At 37.6% G+C, this 19,112-nt stretch overlaps 4 protein-coding genes across 4 annotated transcripts; 2 read left to right on the forward strand and 2 right to left on the reverse strand.

Annotated features, from left to right (window-relative positions):
* The first annotated feature begins 53 nt into the window (after positions 1-53).
* On the forward strand, positions 54-4,165 carry LOC140796360 (pentatricopeptide repeat-containing protein At1g25360). Its single transcript, XM_073149361.1, has 3 exons — positions 54-2,774; positions 2,865-2,992; positions 3,680-4,165. Exon 1 carries the CDS (start codon positions 98-100, stop codon positions 2,516-2,518), a length of 2,421 nt encoding a protein of 806 aa, XP_073005462.1. The 5' UTR covers positions 54-97; the 3' UTR covers positions 2,519-2,774; positions 2,865-2,992; positions 3,680-4,165.
* A 342-nt stretch (positions 4,166-4,507) lies between these two features.
* Positions 4,508-9,355, reverse strand: LOC140781461 (uncharacterized). The gene is made up of 5 exons (XM_073127466.1): positions 8,670-9,355; positions 6,220-6,272; positions 6,061-6,133; positions 5,911-5,976; positions 4,508-5,016 (listed from the first exon to the last, which is right to left on the reverse strand). Exons 2-5 carry the CDS (start codon positions 6,249-6,251, stop codon positions 4,960-4,962), a joined length of 228 nt encoding a protein of 75 aa, XP_072983567.1. The 5' UTR covers positions 6,252-6,272; positions 8,670-9,355; the 3' UTR covers positions 4,508-4,959.
* A 1,335-nt stretch (positions 9,356-10,690) lies between these two features.
* On the forward strand, positions 10,691-16,602 carry LOC140798584 (vacuolar-sorting receptor 1-like). Its single transcript, XM_073152478.1, has 12 exons — positions 10,691-11,235; positions 12,476-13,168; positions 13,367-13,455; positions 13,622-13,691; positions 13,775-13,858; positions 13,958-14,034; positions 14,099-14,180; positions 14,697-14,779; positions 14,894-14,960; positions 15,185-15,313; positions 15,396-15,505; positions 16,109-16,602. The coding sequence occupies exons 1-12, from the start codon at positions 10,947-10,949 to the stop codon at positions 16,205-16,207; spliced, it is 1,872 nt and encodes a 623-aa protein (XP_073008579.1). The 5' UTR covers positions 10,691-10,946; the 3' UTR covers positions 16,208-16,602.
* Positions 16,603-17,446: 844 nt separating this feature from the next.
* On the reverse strand, positions 17,447-18,871 carry LOC140797502 (uncharacterized). The gene is made up of 5 exons (XM_073150977.1): positions 18,353-18,871; positions 18,017-18,271; positions 17,864-17,929; positions 17,690-17,755; positions 17,447-17,542 (listed from the first exon to the last, which is right to left on the reverse strand). The coding sequence occupies exons 1-5, from the start codon at positions 18,869-18,871 to the stop codon at positions 17,447-17,449; spliced, it is 1,002 nt and encodes a 333-aa protein (XP_073007078.1).
* Positions 18,872-19,112: the final 241 nt, after the last annotated feature.

Here is a 19,112-nt window from a genome sequence, read left to right on the forward strand (position 1 = left end):
TTCACATAAAATTAAATTAAATTAAATTTCAACTAAATTTAGTACCAAACGAACCTAAAGGGATAGTAAGCTACTAGATTTTTGAAATCGGGCGGGAATGCCTAATGCCTCCTCCCTCTCCCTCTCACTCCACCCAACCAACGTCTCCAAGATCGCCAACCACTTCGCCACCCTCCTCTACAACCTCGCCTCCCATTTCAACCCCTCCTGTCCCCTCCTCCTCCGCTCTCTCCGCGCCGTACACGCCCAAATCCTCGCCTCCGGCTTCCGTCCCCGCTCCCACCTCCTCAACCGCCTCATCCACCTCTATGCCAACTCCGGCGACCTCCTCTCCGCTCGCCACCTCTTCAGCTCCTTCCCCGTTCCTCCCGATGCCTTCGCCCGCACCTCCCTAGTCTCGGCTTACTCGGCCGCCGGCCGCCTCGATCTCGCTCGTCACCTGTTCGACGAAACTCCTAACTCGTTCCGTGATACTGTTTTCTACAACGCCATGATCTCAGCTTACTCCCGCGCCTGTGATGGGCCCGACGCTGTTTCCCTCTTTAGCAACATGCTTAGCGATGGCTTCCGTCCCGATAATTACACTTTCACTGCTGTCCTTAGTGCTGCAGCAGCCATGGTAGAACTTAAGATTATGCTATGCCGGCAGCTCCATTGTGCCGTGGCAAAGTCAGGGGTGGAGAATGCAGTGTCTGTCTTGAATGCCCTTATCACTGTTTATATGAAATGTGAGTCCTCTGAGGCAGAAGTCTCTGCTAGGGAGGTGTTTAACGGAATGCAGGAGAGGGATGAGCTTACGTGGACCACAATGGTTGTTGGGTATGTTAGGAGGGGGCATATCAATGAAGCACGCTTGGTGTTTGAGTCGATGGGGGGTTCATTTGATGTTGTTTGGAATGCGATGATTTCAGGGTATGTACATGCAGGGCTGTTCTTGCAAGCATTTGAATTGTTTAGGAAAATGGTTCTGCAAGCTATCCCGCTTGATGAGTTCACGTACACCAGTGTGCTCAGTGCTTGCGCCAACGCAGGGTTGTTCGTTCATGGGAAGGCAGTTCATGCACACATCATTCGAGCTGGGCCTAAATTTGGTGCTGAGTCGGCACTGCCTGTCAAGAATGTGTTGGTCACCCTGTACTCTAAATGTGGAAAGGTTGATGTTGCACAGAAGATTTTTGATGAAATTATGCTGAGGGATTCTGTTTCTTGGAATGCCATATTATCGGGGTATGTAAATTCTGGGCACATTGATGTTGCTTTTGAGATTTTTAAGGAGATGCCCCAGAAGAATCAGTTGGCATGGATGGTGATGATCTCTGGATTTGTGCATAATGGGCATGCAGAGGAAGCTTTGAAACTATTTAATCGGATGAGGGCCCAGGGTCTTAAGCCATGCGATTATACATGTGCAGGAGCAATTGCCGCATGTGGTGAGCTTGGGGCATTATGGCATGGTGGACAGCTCCATGCTCAGGTTGTCCGCTTAGGTTATGAGTCTAGCAACTCGGCAGGAAATGCTCTTTTGACTATGTATGCTAAATGTGGAGCTGTTGAAGCAGCTCACCTTGTATTCCTTGTGATGCCCAATGTGGACTCAGTATCTTGGAATGCTATGATTGCAGCATTTGGACAGCATGGACATGGCATAGAAGCAATTGACCTGTTTGACCAGATGATAGAGGAAGGTATATATCCAGATCGGATCACTTTCCTCACAGTCCTATCAGCCTGCAACCATGCAGGTTTGGTAGATGAAGGCTTTCAGTATTTCAAATCCATGGAGCGTGATTTTGGTATCAAGCCAGGGGAAGACCATTATGTCCGGTTGATTGATTTGTTAGGCCGATCTGGGCGAATTAGGGAAGCTAAGGATGTGATAAACTCAATGCCTTTTGAGCCTACTTCATCCATTTGGGAAGCAGTTCTTGCTGGTTGCCGAATTCATGCTGACATGGATCTCGGAATTCATGCTGCTGAGAAGCTTCTTAAGATGATACCTCAGCATGATGGAACATATATCCTCTTGTCCAACATTTATTCAGCTGTTGGACGGTGGGAGGATGCTGCACTGGTCAGAAAATTGATGAGGGATCGTGGAGTGAAAAAGGAACCTGGATGCAGCTGGATTGAGGTTGCAAATAAGGTTCATGTGTTTCTTGTCAATGACGCAATGCACCCTGAAGTGCGTGAAGTACACCAGTTCCTTGAAGCACTTGGAGCTAAGATGAGAAAGCTGGGATATGTTCCTGTGACCAAGTTTGTGTTGCATGATTTGGAGCCCCAGCAAAAGGAACATGCATTATCTACTCACAGTGAGAAGCTGGCTGTTGGTTTTGGACTAATAAAGTTGCCTCCTGGAGCTACTATCAGAGTTCTTAAGAATTTGAGAATATGTGGAGATTGCCATAGCGCAATCATGTTTATGTCAAAGGCTGTTGGCAGAGAGATAGTTGTCAGAGATGTTAAGCGGTTTCATCATTTCAAGGACGGGGGTTGTTCGTGTGGCAATTATTGGTGAATACTACTTTTAGTTGTGGTATGGCGTACCATCTGGATTATGAGTTCAAGCCTAGGGCTAGTGGCAGTTGATGACTTATCCTTTTCCGGTCATCCTAGTTTTGCATGTGTGCTGGATGATAGGTGGCTTGAAGAATGCCAACTTCCCCTGAATCGACTGCAGTAGTATTTGATTTAAAGAGACCTGACAAACTAGAGTTATCTGAACCTCAGATATAATGTTAACTAATTGGGCATATGCATCCTGATGACTAAAGGTTAATATTTGGTACAACTTGAATAGATATTTCATACACTTTCACCTTCAAATCAGTCACAGAGATTTTGACATGGAAGTGTAATTGCAGGTTCATCAGTTTCACAATAGCAAAAGACGGTGGAGACCCATTTTAGATGTCTCCAATTTGTCATAGAAGAAATGCTATTATCAGCAGATCTCTGATCTGGTTGGAAGTGATAAATTACAATGTTCCCTGTGAGTCACTGCTACTTCCTTTTTTCCCCTGTTTCCTTCTGTCATTTTCATTTCACATTGTTGTCGTTCTTCTATAATCAAGAACAAGTATGTCAAGTTGATCAAAGCCCTTTTTTCTGTAAGAATCTAGAAATTGTTCTATGCATTGAAAGGATAGTTGATTTCAACCCCATAAAAATTACTAAAACCTGGCTGTGGAAAGAAATGATAGCTGTATTAAATATTACCCGGCAGCATTAGCAGTTTGAATAGCCTTACATTATGGTCTAGTCAAGGATCCACGGATTTAGAGGACACTTTGGAGTTGTGATACAGTGGATCTGAAATATCTGCTCAAACAATTTCATATGACAGTTGTCCTTATAATGAGTTAGTAGTAGCTCTTAGAAAAGTTGATAGATTTTTTTTTTTTTCGAAATCATTCATACTCTTAATTTCCTTAAAATGCTTTCTGGGTGGGATAAGTCAGGTCATTATCCGCATGCATTTTATATTGATAGAATTTTGCATATTTTCTTTCTAAAGTTGCTTTGTAAGGCACATAGCATAGCACTTGGAAACAAATGCAGAATCATTACCAAAACCATTTGAGGGAAGAAGTGTTGACATCCTTTCATTTGGCAATTTCAGCAAGTATATATAATTCACTTCTTCCTGCTCATCCTTTTGCAAACTCCATCCTTGCAGAAATCGATGGAGCAGTTGCTACTAGCCGTCTTGCTGGAAGGCAGCTGATTTCAATTTGATTCTCTCAACGTTGATCAATGGTTCCTTAGAGGGCATCACTACAATCACAATCAGAGAATGTGACAAATATTGCACTTGCATGGGTGCTTACCAGCATTCACATGTAGTGATATCGTGGGTAGACATGAACTTAATCTTGCGGAGCTGAGGAATCATCCTTATAACAGAGTTGGAAGGCAGTTACATCAGGACACTGGATCACACCATTTTTACCATAGGGACCTCTTTCAAGTATTGGTTAATCAGTTAATATGGTCTGGGGCTTTTCGCACTCAGGCAACTGCCCTTGAGCATAAGGTGTTATGTCAAGACACTGTCCAACCAACATCAGTGCAAATGATTGAAAGAAAATTGTAATCACCAACAGATTGATTTTGATTCTATATCTTTGGCATTTAATTCTAGATTAAGACCCTATCTTCCTAATTTTCTCCTCTATAGTATATACTGTATTTTCAAAATTACATATTGGGAGATATAATATGATCATTCATCATAAATCTGTGGTCTGGTTTCTGAGGATTCATGAATCATTTGATGGCACTCATTATCAAAATTGCGATCATAATGAAGCTATCTGCTGATATTGTTTAGTATTTTCTAGTACTGTGTGCATTGTCTGTGTTGTAGATGAAAACTTTGCCTTATCTACATACTAACCTATAATCACAGAGAGACAATTTTGAGCAGTACTCTAGAAAGCTTGGGACCAGTCATAAAACCGGAACCACTGTCCAGTTTGACTACAGTGAGCAAGAAAATGTCATCTAGTTCAAACAGCCACCTTGATTATAATAAGTGTAGAATAACAAAGTTCATTAGTTGCTATACATCTGAACTTTCTGTTTTACTAAAAGCCCAGATGCCAAACCACATAAAATTTGAGCACTAAGATTGTCAGTCTTGCATGCATGGAGATATGCATAAGGAAGCTCTGGCGGTTGCCTGAAATATCTGATTTACAGGGCCAACGTCATGTCTAGACGCACATTAAATTAAAGAATAAAAGTCAAAAGAAAGTCAATTCCTAGTGACTAGCCACAAAAACCGTCTCTTCTCTTGCTCAACCGGCAATTCTATCCACTGGGCCCCATGGCATGAAATTTTTTAAATAGCTTATCATCATGAAGACAACTATCAGGTAATAGAAGCCTTGCTTCAAGGCTAGCACAAATGGAAGCCCTTCTGTTGAAGTGGCACTGTCACGATTACTTGATAAATCAAGATTCCTTTGCTGATTCGCTTGCACTCTTATCTGACTGCTTGTTTTTCTTTTCCTGCAAGAATGATCTGGAACCTATTAACCAATTACTAGAGACAAAAGGCAACAGCATTTAGTATCAAGGACATAAAAAATCAATCAGAAATAAATACACGATATAACATATTCATTATATGAGGTCAAATTGTGTTGGAAACTGATGTGTCATGGAATTACAGGGGTCAATTGTGTTAACTCCTCTAACAAAGGTTAAGTTCAGGCTCATCGGTACCATTAAAAATAATAACAAAATCATCCAATGTACTGGTTCCGGTCTTGCTAAACCTTTCTCCTTTTGAAGATAAATATAGAATGTCCTTGACATGTTATAAACTAAGAATCAAGTTTTAGCTTAGAAAAGGTAACGATCATTCACCATATATACAATTAAAATATAAGGGGAATTTTGTTGCCAACTTGCCATAAAATAGTGGAGATTGATGCACATTCTTGCGCATGAACGCACACTCACCCTTAAGAGATCTTCCTTCCATTTTTCTCAATTTTCCCTAGTGCAACTATATTACAAATAACCATGTAAAGCACCTAGTATTGTATTCTAGAATTCAAAGCTGCCGCAGAATAGTAGTACCTTCTAATCCTTTAAACAGATAATTAAAGACCAAGAAAACCATTTAAATAAGGTTTTCCACAACCCTGAAGGACCTCCAACTTCTCTACAGTATCCAGGAATTTATTTCACAAAATATGACTCAATTGCTCAAAAAATAAAAGCATACAACGGAGGTTTCAATGGACACTAAAGTATATCAACTTTATTTTTATCAAACCTGAAAGCATGAAATCAATTCAACTATTCAACAATATTGATTCTGACATGCTTCAAGCTGCAACGAGAAAATAGCACTTTGCATACATATATTGACATAAAGAGGAAGGCATTTTATACCTTTTTAAGCAGGCCTTCAGCAGACATCAGATCATACAATTTGTGCATGAGCATTTCTTCTTCCACCTTCACATAAAGAGGAGCAATGAGCTAGTCAGCAGATATGTGATTACCAGTTTTTCCATAAGTTTGTAGAGCACAAGTTCCAACCTGAAGTCTGTGTAGCTCATGGGACATTGCTCGATATGATTCCATAAGGACTTCATTTTGCTTTTCCAAGTGCCTATACAACATCAAGCTAGGTCAGATGATAAGATCATTGAAGTTGGAGGTAGTGTATATCAAGAGAGTTGCACCGATAATTATTACTTGAACATTTCAGCTGAATGTCTTGCTTCCATTTCCAATAGAGATTCCTAATCCTGAAACATTATCATTATTAAATATGTTGGCAAAGATTAAAAATATATAATTAGCAGTTTTAGTCCCTAAAAACATGCATCTGTTACTTCTTTGTTGACATGATAGAAAAAAAATTAGGGGAAAAACAGAAATAGAAAAATTGTGTCACAATATCGTCAATAAAAGTCCAAAACTAACGAACAATAGGAAGAATCTTCAAAGTTGTAATTTCTTTACTCAATAGTCTATTTATTAGTTTTAACCTTGGGATTGTCATATAATTATTTTCTACCACATGCTCCCGCTCTCTTCTCCCCTGATCAACACACAAATATGACAACGTTTTTCCCCTGGATCTGACACTTACTATGGAGTGTGGACAATCTAAAAGTCGTTTTTTGAGAGAAAAAGCAAGTTACAAAGTATAGACTTTTGCAAGTATTAGATGATGCCACTGACATGAAGAGAACAAGGGTTTTTTTTTTCAATGCATGACAATGGATATCCTATAACACATCCTAGATATAGTAGCAAAGAACTTTCAAAGGTGCCATTTATTAAATTTAACTGCTTTAAAATATGTGCTTTCTAAAAAATGACTTGACCGCTTAAGAGCATCTCTAACTGGGCTCCAAATATTGACATTGAGCCCACTGGAGCTCCAATGGGGCTCTATTTAAGGCTTCAAATTTGCAACTCACTATAGTGGGACTCCAAAACATCACGAGGAAAAATATCATAGACAACTAAAAATATCTTTTTTATGTGAGGAAAAATTATCAATATATCATCCCGTCTCTCTTTCTCTATCTCGATACTAAATCTGCAAACATGAGTTGCCCTCCAGATGTTCGTCAATATGCAATATGCGGCACATGGAGATGTTTTAGTTTTTGGTCTTCGGAGGAAGAAAACCTAATTCTTTTCTCCGCGAATTCTTGTGCATTGCTTTTCCTATAGAGATTTGATCATCTTGATTTAGCTATCTACTTCTCCACAGTAAAAAAAAATGTAAATTTGACGAATCTTAAAATTCTAGTACAGATGCTGTGCTCTGTTTTGCATATATGCATGCTCCTCACACGAACTCGTTTGAAAGTAAATAGTCGGCAGAGTGGTTCTGCAATTCTAATAACTGGCAAAAGGAATTTATTTGTGGTATTATGAAGTGGTTTCTGATCAAGCAACTGCTTTTGCACTGAAATTTTAGTTCATTCTTTTAAAACCACAACTGTTAGAGCATCTCCAACCATTGGAATTGGGTTTTGAAAGATTGAACTAAAATTTCAGTGCAAAAGCAGTTGCTTGATCAGAAACCACTTCATAATACCACAAATAATACAATTAACACAAAAAAAAGCTAAAAGTTTCACAAAAATAATTTCTTACATATCAAATACATAAAGTTGGCAAAATCAATCTCTATAAAAATATAGAACACATCATTAACAATCAGAAGAAAATAACGCATTCTACATAATACAAGATTATTAAGAAAATAACACCGCACAAGAAATAATGAATCACTTTAACTGAGTATTAACATACAAACAGATTCTACTTCTAATTTCACAAACTACAATTAACTTCAACATACAATAACTTCATTCACATTAACTTAAAGAAAATCAAATTTACACAAATTCAAATACAAAGTCAAGAATTATACATGGACCTTATTAAAGTATGCTGAAGATCATTAAGAATTTCTAAATATATATCTCCTTATTAAAAAATGGGTCTCGACAAACAAATTATACATGAAACACCTTATTTGAGAAGAAAATAATGCTTAGATTTAGATTTAGACAAATGATGTATCTCATGACCTAGAAATACTTCAGGTTTAACAACTTCAAATATAACACTTGTGCAAATAATGTCAAAAACTTATTATACATGAAATACTTGTACAAACTCATCCAATAATCAGTGAGACATATGCTATGTCAATTGCAAGTCTAAGATGCCCTGAATGACTAGCAAATGGATTTTAAACGTTCTAATAGTTACAAGGCCCAAAGATCTACATTTTTTTTTGGGGTGAGAAATAGCTTATGGTATGTAGTTATTTTTATATTTCTATTGCAGAAATTTAAAAAAGAAGAAGAAGAGAGAATGACCATTAAGGAAGTAAAAAAGAAGACATTAAAATAAACTGATTGTTAATTCACCAGCATAAAGGCCCATATCTAATAAACCTTAGATAAACAGGTTTCTGAAGCATCTACTCCGAGCTAGCATCTCAGAAGAAACTAGATCAAAACAAGGATCACTGTTGCTTTAAAAAAAAAATAGAAAGCATTCCTCCACTAAACCACCGTAGATCATAAAAAGAGGATATTGTAAGAGCCTAAGAGGACATGCACATCTGATCTATCAAATTACGTATAAATAGATAATTTAACTCAAATTACCTATAAATTGGTGAAGCAACAGAGTGGTGATGGCGGCGGATCTTGGTGACGGCGAGCTCAAGGAGGGAGGAGGCGGAGCTTGGTGAAGCGACGGAGTAGTGATGGCGGCGGAGCTTGGTCACGGCGGAGAACCGATGGCAGCGGAGAGCCAGAGAGGTGGTTGCCACGGAGGAGGAGTTGACGACAACGGTAGGGTGGTGATTTTGGTATTTCGAGCATAAATGGAATAGGAGACAAGGAGTTGAAGACGGCAACTACAGCGCTTTCGCCGGAGGAGGAGTAGCCACGAGCGTAGAAGGGTTTTGGAGGCGGCGGATTAAGTAGGGTGTAAACGAGCCGGCTCTAGCTCAGGCTCTGCTTAGTTTGATATTTAGGCTCGGCTCAGCTCAAATCGAGCCGAGCCCGAGCCTGATTGGAGGAGGCGGCGACGGCGGCTTGCCGAAAGAGGAGGAGGAGGAAGTCGATGGAGGAGGAGTAGGCTGAAGGAGGAGGAGGCGGCGGCAGCGGAGGCTTGCGGAAGGAGGAGGAGAAGACGGTGGCGGCCGCTCTTTCAAACCCCAACAAATTCTTCCAACCCGAATAACATACTAAGCCATTATTTGGAGGAGATGCTTTTAATAAATATTGACAGAATCTGCCCTATTAAGAGTTAAGAGCTGCGGGAAAGATATGGTAGGCTGGTAGTTAATTTAATTATTTATATTCTGCGGTTAAATAGAAATTATATATAGTAGTTCGATTTTTTTTCCTCAAAAATTATCCATATTTATATTTATATTCGTATCCATATCCATATTCAAATTAAATATAATTTTTTTATTTATATGTGATCCAATTCGAGTCGAGCCTGACTTAACCCCATCAATTTTTACTTTTAGAGTAAGGAGTTAGGATTAGGATTAGAAATTTAGTATATATAAATATATATACGGTGAAATGACGAGTTATTGAGTTGATTCGACTGGGCTCGTATATTTAAACGAAGCAAAATTAGCTGGTCAAATAAATCTAAATGCAATCTGATTATGGATTGATATTTTTTCCAATCAGATTAAATCAAATTTAAACACGTTGGATCAAATTTTATCACATCTATACGATACTGATTATAATATTAAATACTTTTAAATTATTTTAAATAATTTATGCAACAGAAAAATAATGTTATGTTTTAACTATAATTAGATAAATTTAACTAGCGGGACGATAACAATTACAATATTTTGAAGAAAGTAGTTGTAATTTTATAAAAAAAATTATTTAAAATTTGGAAGAAGGTATAGGTAATTACATAAGATGCCGAATACGATAATCGTTGTACATAAGGAGAATCCCAGTCCTTTCACCTTCAACACGCACACAACGTGACCACCCCAAACTCTGGTATTGCCCGTATGGGCCGTATCATCTGATCAATTTCCCCCGCCTCTTAAATAACAAATTAAAAAAATAGGTTAAATATATTATGTATTTATACTCAAAATTAATTTATCCTCTGTATTTTTTAAAAAAATTGTACTAACTCATAATTCATACGACTAAACTGAAACAGTTAATTTTTCGGTCAAAATTAATAAAGCACAGAATAACCAAAATACTCTTTTCGTGTTTATTAGGCAAAATAGATGATTTTTTTTAAACCCCATATTTATCTTGTTCATAGTTGCAATATAATTATTAAACTCTATAAAAAATTAGGTTTAATAAAAGAAAAAAAAGTGAATATTTAAAAAAAATACTTATATAAGAGAAAAAAAAGAAAAAGAAATATTATATAAGAGAGAAGATTATTTTTGTCGATAATAAAAATTAAAAATAGAGTGAATTCAGCTTGCTATTTAATTTTTAAAAAATTTATTAAAACTTTAATTTTGATTAAAAAACTAACTGTCTATAGGAATTAGTTTAAAAAATTTTAAAGTATATTTTAGATCGTAATCGTACACTATGGTAAAATATATTTAACCTGAAATAAAGTTTTTCTTAAACATATAACAACATGCATATTCTAGCTTTCATTCAAATACCTTGAAATTAAAAAGAATAAAACGTCCTTTGCAATCATGTTGAAATATAATTATTTGCATTCGGTTTTTTTCTTCCGGACCTTCCCCAACGTCACCGGTCAAACATATTAATCCATTTCTAAATCTCCCGTCTCATTAAAAACAACCAGCTCGAGATCTTTTTCCACTCGAAGGAGATCGAAACTTCCACTCCTCCGTAATCCACATCAATCTCTTCCGCTTTTTCTCCATTCGGTCTTGGGAGGAGAAGATGACGAAATCGAAGGGGCTTCTCCTAGGGCTTCTCTTGGTTTCTTGGAGTTTTGTGGCGGCGGCCAGGTTCGTGGTGGAGAAGAATAGCTTGATGGTGACCTCGCCGCAGGAGCTCCGGGGGAAGCATGACAGCGCCATCGGAAACTTCGGGATCCCGCAGTACGGCGGGAGCATGGCGGGAACAGTGGTGTATCCCAAGGACAATGCCTTTGCTTGTGATGAGTTCTCCGATTCGTTTAGGGCAAAGGCCGGGGCGCTCCCTAACTTTCTTCTCATTGATCGCGGAGGTAATCTCGTCATCTTATCTTACTTGGTATCTAAATCGGTAGTAGGATGGATTGTCGTATTTATATAATTTGGTTAGCGAGATAAGTCCTTTTCTTTTCTCTCTTTTTTTTAAAAAAAATTAATTAATTTTTTGTTGCTAAATGAAGAACATGTTGGAATTTGTAAATAATGAAGTGAAAAGTGGTAGGTACCTTTTGATCTGGGATCACCGATCCGCATGCTGGAAGAATGAAGAATTAGGGATCAGCCAGTTGGCAAATGGCACTTGCGTGATTTTTGTGAACGAATAAAGATAATGAATTAGTAAATCAAATGTTAATTTGTTCTGAAGATTCAAGGCCTCTCTTAGTTCTAATTGTATTGATAAGTAAGCATTGAAGGATAGTTAAGTGCAATTTAGGTGATGGATGGTTGTGCCAGTGGCGTACCAGCATGTGGTATGAGGGGTGCCACGCAGCACCCCTCCTAGTAGCTTCGCCGTTCATCATCAACCTCGTCGTTGAACTTGCCATCGTCATCGCGGCTTGTTGATTCACCGCTCGCCTTAGCTCGCACTCCCGTTGGGTGCCCTAGCCCGAGGAAGAGAGGGAGATAGAGAGAGATTAAAAACTTAAGTTGCGGATTCGGCGACTTAAGTTTTTACTATAATTTAATGCAATTAATGTTATTGTTGTAGATGAAATTAATATTGCTGGACTCCAGAGATGAAGTGAGAAAAAGGTGAAAAATCATATTTTACTTGTATAGTATAATTTCATGCAAATTAAGGAATCTGTTATCTTATGATGATACCGACATACAGACACTTATATGATAAATGAACTATCTAACCACTGTTTATGTTGTAGTCATGAAGAAAGAACCTATCTCATTATGGAGTTCTGATCATGTTTTAACTTTTAAAGACGTTTCCAAGAATTTATACATATCTTGGATCACTTTCTTTAAGATTTTTTGATGTAAAAATGCATATTCTTTATAGATTGAGAATCCTGTGCAACGAATTTGTCCTTATAAAACCTTGCTGTCACAAGTTTATCTTTGAAATGTACTGTGCAACTACATTAACCTTTACTTGGAAAAGTGTAAAAAGAAAAATATGTAGAGGTGTTGCTACAGCCTAAGCCTAATCCTATAACAGCTAAAGGTTTTTTATACAGTTCTTCTGAATGACAGCTTTTTGCCCATTGAAGAAACCATTTGAATTATCTAATCTAATTGTATCCTGTATTTCCGCAGATTGCCTTTTTGCTAAAAAGGTTTGGAATGCTCAAAAGGCTGGTGCCTCAGCAGTTCTTGTTATAGATGACAAGGATGAGCCATTGATTACCATGGATTTGCCTCGAGAGGATGATGAAGCTGCCAAGTACATACAGAACATAACAATTCCATCAGCCCTTATTGACAGAAAATTTGGTGAACAGTTAAAGAAGGCAGTCCGAAGTGGTGAAATGGTCAATGTGAACCTCGACTGGAGAGAGGCAGTTCCACATCCAGATGACCGTGTGGAATATGAGTTATGGACTAACAGCAATGATGAGTGTGGGGCTAAGTGTGAAATGATGATGAATTTTTTAAAGGAATTTAAGGGTGCGGCTCAACTACTTGAGCAAGGCGGTTATAGTCAATTTACACCCCATTATATAACATGGTACTGCCCTCAAGCATTCATTGTCAGTAAGCAATGCAAGTCCCAATGCATTAACCATGGAAGATACTGTGCACCTGATCCTGAGCAAGATTTTAGCACTGGTTATGAAGGGAAGGATGTGGTTGTGGAGAACCTGAGACAACTTTGTGTGTTTCGAGTTGCTAATGAAAGTAAAAAACCTTGGATCTGGTGGGATTACGCAACAGATTTTCACATCAGGTGCCCTATGAAGGATAAAAAATATAATAAAGAGTGTGCTGACACTGTCATTAAATCTCTAGGTAGGTCTACTTTCAGAAATGAAACAAATTTGGTATTGATATTAGTAAGCTTTGATAAAGTATATAAAATGCTAGATCTATATCTTTTGAAATATACTGTGCATTCCATGTTGTATCTAAGCTGAATTTTTGTTCATGAATGTATAATATTGGGAGTTTGGCATTCTGACAAGATTTTAATATTATTTGTTTTGACAGGGCTGGACACCGAGAAGATTGATAAGTGCATGGGAGATCCAGATGCAGATTCTGACAATCCAATATTGAAAATGGAGCAGGACGCCCAGGTAAAGAGTTTCTCCCTTTCTTGTATTTATTTATTGACCTGTCTGATATGTTGTTATGAAGTGCTTTCATATAATGCCTATATATATATATATACACACACACACATGCACAAAGCCTATTCATCTGATCTCTTATTCCTAATTTCCAATTTTAATCTCTGTTAAGATTGGAAAAGGTTCAAGGGGAGATGTTACCATACTGCCTACCCTCATTGTTAACAACCGACAGTACCGCGGTTAGTCTTGTATATGCTGTAGCTACTTTCAGGTTCCTTTTTCCTTTCTCCAGGGATTTAAGTGTTAATGGTTTGAATTACAGGAAAGTTAGAAAAGAAAGCAGTCCTGAAAGCTATATGTGCTGGTTTTGAGGAAACTACAGAGCCAGCTGTTTGTTTGAGTGATGGTAAGGATCAGTGATGATAAACATATTCTTGTGCATGTTTCCACTTGTTATTACATTTGAATTGGAGGACAAAGTGCTGATTTATAAACTTTAATACAGATATAGAAACAAATGAATGTCTGAATGATAACGGTGGTTGCTGGCATGATAAAGCTTCTAACATTACAGCCTGCAAGGTATGAAGTTGAGAAATATATCTTAACCAACTTTTTCTATCTATAATAATTGTATTATTTTCAGGACACTTTTCGTGGCAGAGTTTGCGAGTGTCCTATGTTTGAGGGTGTTCAGTTTAAGGGTGATGGTTATAGTAGCTGTGAAGGTAATGTTCCTTTGCTTCTTCAGAACCATTACTCTAGCTGGCAAAACCCTGTCATTTGCCTAGGGGTAATGCTATGTCAAAACATATCCAGTTATTGCAGCATTCCTTTGTTCGTAAGTTAATTGTCGTCAAAATAGCATTTGGACCATAAACCATAGAATGCATCATATTAGATATGATTATTCATTTTATTGCAGACTGTTTCCCGTTCATTGTGATATTTTAATGTAAAATATCATAATCAGATATCTTTGTTATGCAGATGAATGATGATATAAAAAATAACTGCAAGTAAACATCTGAAACATTCATCATAAATTCATCCATCATATTATTGTCAGCCATACACATTTGATACTTAGCTCAGCACCAAATTCATAATAGTTACTTTTTCATTTTGCTTCCATGAAGTCATGCACCTTTGACCACTTCTGCTAAGTGTTAGCAATATGTACTTTTCCTTGAGTAGTCATACCCTCATGTGGTATTGTTCCTACCAATTCTCTTTTTCTGCAGCTGCTGGACCTGGAAGGTGCAGGATCAACAATGGTGGTTGCTGGCTAGGCAGTCGTGATGGCAGCACATTTTCTGCATGTCAGGTTGGTTCAGCCCTCTTATGTTTGCAAAATGCCGTTGTGTCTGATCTGGACAAGTGGTGCAATATCCTTTCAAGTGATCACATTTTTCTTGATTTATGTATTTGCTTCTTCTAGGAAAGTGGAAATGACAAGTGCCAGTGTCCATCTGGATTCAAAGGGGATGGTGTTAAAACATGTGAAGGTAGTGTTCTAGTTGAATTAATACTATTGGAATTAGTATGAGTTTGTTTCCTCTTATTGTAGGTTCTCTTGGGAAAAAGGTTTATGGTTATTAATGCAGAACAAGTGGATTTTGTTGCTTCTTGTGGTTAAGCATAGTGGCATTTTAAATATTAACAGAATTGTTCCACCATATAAGATGGTTTACCCAGCTAAAAAAGATAACTGCTTTCTTCACCACCACAGATATCGATGAATGCAAGGAGAAGAAAGCTTGTCAATGCCCCGAATGCAGCTGCAAAAATACCTGGGGAAGCTATGAATGCACCTGCAGTGGAGACCTTTTATACATCAAGGAACATGATACTTGCATAAGTGAGTTGCAAGTTAAGGTGACTTAGGTTTGCTTCGTTGTTTCAATATATTTCTTGATATTGTTTCAATGGTGAATTTGCAGGTAAAAGTGCAAGCGAAGCTAAGGCAACTTGGGTTGCTGTTTGGGTTATCTTGATTATCTTGCTTGTTGCTGCATTGGGAGCATATGTTGTGTACAAGTATAGATTAAGGGTAAGTTTGCTAGTATGTTAAACTACTTTTGTATGCACTATGCTCTTCTGTCTTCTAAAGATATATTCTCTGAATTTCTGCAACACTTGTTAATTAATTTAGTTTTTCAATTATTCATGATACCTACTAGAATAACTTTTGCTTGATTATTCTTCTATACATGATTTCATCCTGAATTCCTGATCATGGTATATAACTACCAAAGCCTATCTCACTAAGGCACTGTTTAGTTGTGAGAAGTTGGACTTCCGGGTGGTAACATATTCAGATATCCTACTTCTTTTTTACTTCATAAAACTTTTTTCTAGAAAATAGGAACTGGAAGGGCAGTTCAGAACTGGAAGACAATGATAAAAGAGAAATGGTGGAAAAGCGTACTCTTCATGGGTTGGGAGGAAGTGGATGAGAAATGGATTGCTCTAACTTTTCTATCTACTTCCCTAGAGTAAATATAGATACTAGTACCAAAGTCTCACTTTTGCAACTAAACTCTCATCATATGTTTGATGATTGTTATACTCTTTCACCAAGTAGTTCCTACAAACGCTTTACTTTCTGGTTATCTTTCTGCTGCATATCCTAATTCTGTGGTTTTTCTTTCAGTCATATATGGACTCCGAGATCAGAGCTATTATGGCTCAGTACATGCCATTGGATAGTCAAGGAGAAGTCCCCAATCATTCACATGAAGACCATGCATGAACAGAGGAGTATGGTCTCCCTTATGAACCAATAAGGAAATCATGGGGGGATGTGAGCCGAAAAATATCAGCATAAGGGCTGAGGAAAGTTGTTTGTATGCCAACTGAGTGAGGGTTATATGGATATCTAATTCTTACCAGCAGTGATTTATGTAAACTACATGTATAGAATTTTTTGTCAGAAATCAACATATGTAGTCCAGTTACACAATTCAAGTGTGCATGTATCAAAAATAGGATTTTAATGTGCTCAGAAACCAATTAGGTGATATTTTGTTAGTTGTTTATCATTTTATTTCTAGTGAACTGGAGAGCTGCAATTGTAATCTGAGATGTTATTTAAACATGCCACCCTATTAAGGTATGAATTTTGTGGAAAGAACATATTGATCGACAGAGTCACATGGCATAGCCCGTTGTACAGTTAGCAGAACGCCACATTTGAAATACGATATTGCAGTATTGTGGCTGATTTAATTATACACGGTAGAGCAAGAAATCTTAGTTGGGAAAGGTGGATAAGATTCAAGGAGAGTATAATGATATGGGGTTTATATATAACAATATGAATGGTAAGATTATTGAGTCTAATATGTGCTAGATCTTATTAATAGAGTTAAGGTTTTTTTTGTTTTGAAGAAATTTAACAACATAAGTATTTAGATTGAATTATGTTTCAAATTGTGTCGAGTTGAACGCTGGTTGGAATTATCTTTTTTTGGCTATATTCTTACTGAAATCCCTAACTGTGAGCTCAAGCTGTGCACTCTCAACAGTATAAGTTTGCATTGAAGCTTGTCTGTGTCTGATCAATGCTACTAGGCTGTGAATTCAATTGTAATTATCTCTATACTTACCTTGTTGAAGGTTACAATCTCTCCTCCTTTAGGAACTATGTTATTTTACTCCATCATGAACTATATTTCAAATATGAACTTTACAGTTGCTCAAGCGAGAATTGAAAGTTTGATTATTTTTATGAACTTTACAAATCACCTCTTTTACAATCTATGAGCAGAGGCTCGATGAGTTTGAAGTCAACTCTCTATCGGAGTATGAAAATAAGATATATGTTCTTACAACCTGACTCAATGGTGATCATTATGATTAGTTCCTCACAGAATAACTTATTAGGAAAAAGTCGTCCCTGTGCAGAGTGAATCAAATAAAATACAAACAATAGGTACTAAATGAAAGTCTACGGACAACATATTTTCAGCACCATGTTTCTATTTGGATCTCATTGTTGTGGTGGAGACATCTTTAGATCAAGCCCAATGTTAATCCCATTATAAGCGATGGGAGCATACATCCACAGCTCATCAGAGCTCAAAAGCTGCACCAAATTAAAGAGGAAAAATAAGAATCTCGCAAATTGAATTATTGTCATTGTGACAAGGTCTTCTTCATCTTTGTTTAATTTTATCACTTGTTCTTAGGATACATAAATTTGATTGTTAAAGGAGATGATCTGAATACCAACCTTAATCTGGAGCTGCAAGAATTTCACATACTGTACTGCTTCCTCAAGCATTGTGCTAATGTCAACCTGTCCAGTTACATCCATTAAACTTGTTAGCCATCAACTCTTTTTGCTTCAGCACGACGAGCAGATCAATGCAGTAACATAAGAACATATTATAATGTTGAAACTTACTTTAGTTCCATTAGGAACCAGGTTCTGTAGTATTCTCAATCTCTCATTGATCCTTTCTCTCCTCTTCTGATGAAAACAATTCAAAAAAGCAGTGAATCAGTAATCAATTCGTGGGTATTAATTTCTTCAGTTCTGTTTGTGAGAATTGGTTACCCTTGCATAAAGGCTTTGAGGATTAGTTGCTGACCCCCTACCAGCTCTTGTATTGGCATTCAGATCCTGAGTTGCACTTGAATTGTAACTTGTGTTTTCTTCTCCATTCATCTCTTGAGAAGCATTTGAATCTTCATCTGATATGTAAGAACTGCAACTCTGCCCATTAAATTCAGCATTGGTTTCTTCATCATTGTCTGTGCTGACACACTTCTGGGACTTCTTAGACTTTGAATTCTTAGCTCTCCTTGGTGCCTAAGAACAATCAAATCGCTTAGAATGGCCTGCAAATTCTATAGGGCTCAATTTCTAGCTCAAAACAAGATTTATACTAACCGGCATTGAGGCCCGAGACTTCTTTGTAGGAATCTTCGCAGAAATGTCATCGTCGCTGACATGAAAATTTCTCTTGGTTAGTGAGGTGTGGTCAGAAAAAATGGCATGCTCCAAAGGCTCTCCTGGTTTGTCACTGCTAGTCTCCTCATTCATGGGAATGGGATTGTCAAATTGCTCTTCTGTAATGGAGAAATCGAACATCATGGAGCTAATGTCGATTGGTGGAACTACATTGTTATCACCTAAATAATTGCCTTGGTAGCTCGAAGCGCAGAGAAGGAAACTACTACCACCGGTACTAGGACTAGGACCAGAATTTGCTTGTGGCCAAGAGTATGAGTTGCAGTTAATATCAGTAAAACAGAGATTGAAATCAGCATCATAAGGCCAAAACATGGGTGTCATTGCTGTGGTTGCTTCTTGTTCTTTTTCATTCGCAATGTATTGATCCCCGAGCAACAGCACCATCATGTCAGACTCCTCAGCTGAGACTGCTGCTTCATATCCTTCTTGTTCCATCTTGTTCTGAAACACTTGAATTTAGATAGGAAAGAATTAGAATGATTTGGTAAGCAATGCAGAATGTAGTACTTATACAGATGGTTGCGAATAATGTTTTCGCATATAAATTTGACCTGAACTCTCCAACAGACAACTGCAAATTATTAATTCTCGACGAAGATGCATCTGCCTAATCATTGTGGGGCCAATACAACTCAGCAGAAGTCAGATGATGGAATTAAAACCTGCATTTTCTTCA

The sequence above is a fragment of the Typha latifolia genome, chromosome 1 (genome assembly GCF_019914945.1).
Source record: "Typha latifolia isolate L0001 chromosome 1, TyphaL0001v2, whole genome shotgun sequence".
Taxonomy (NCBI): Eukaryota; Viridiplantae; Streptophyta; class Magnoliopsida; order Poales; family Typhaceae; genus Typha; species Typha latifolia.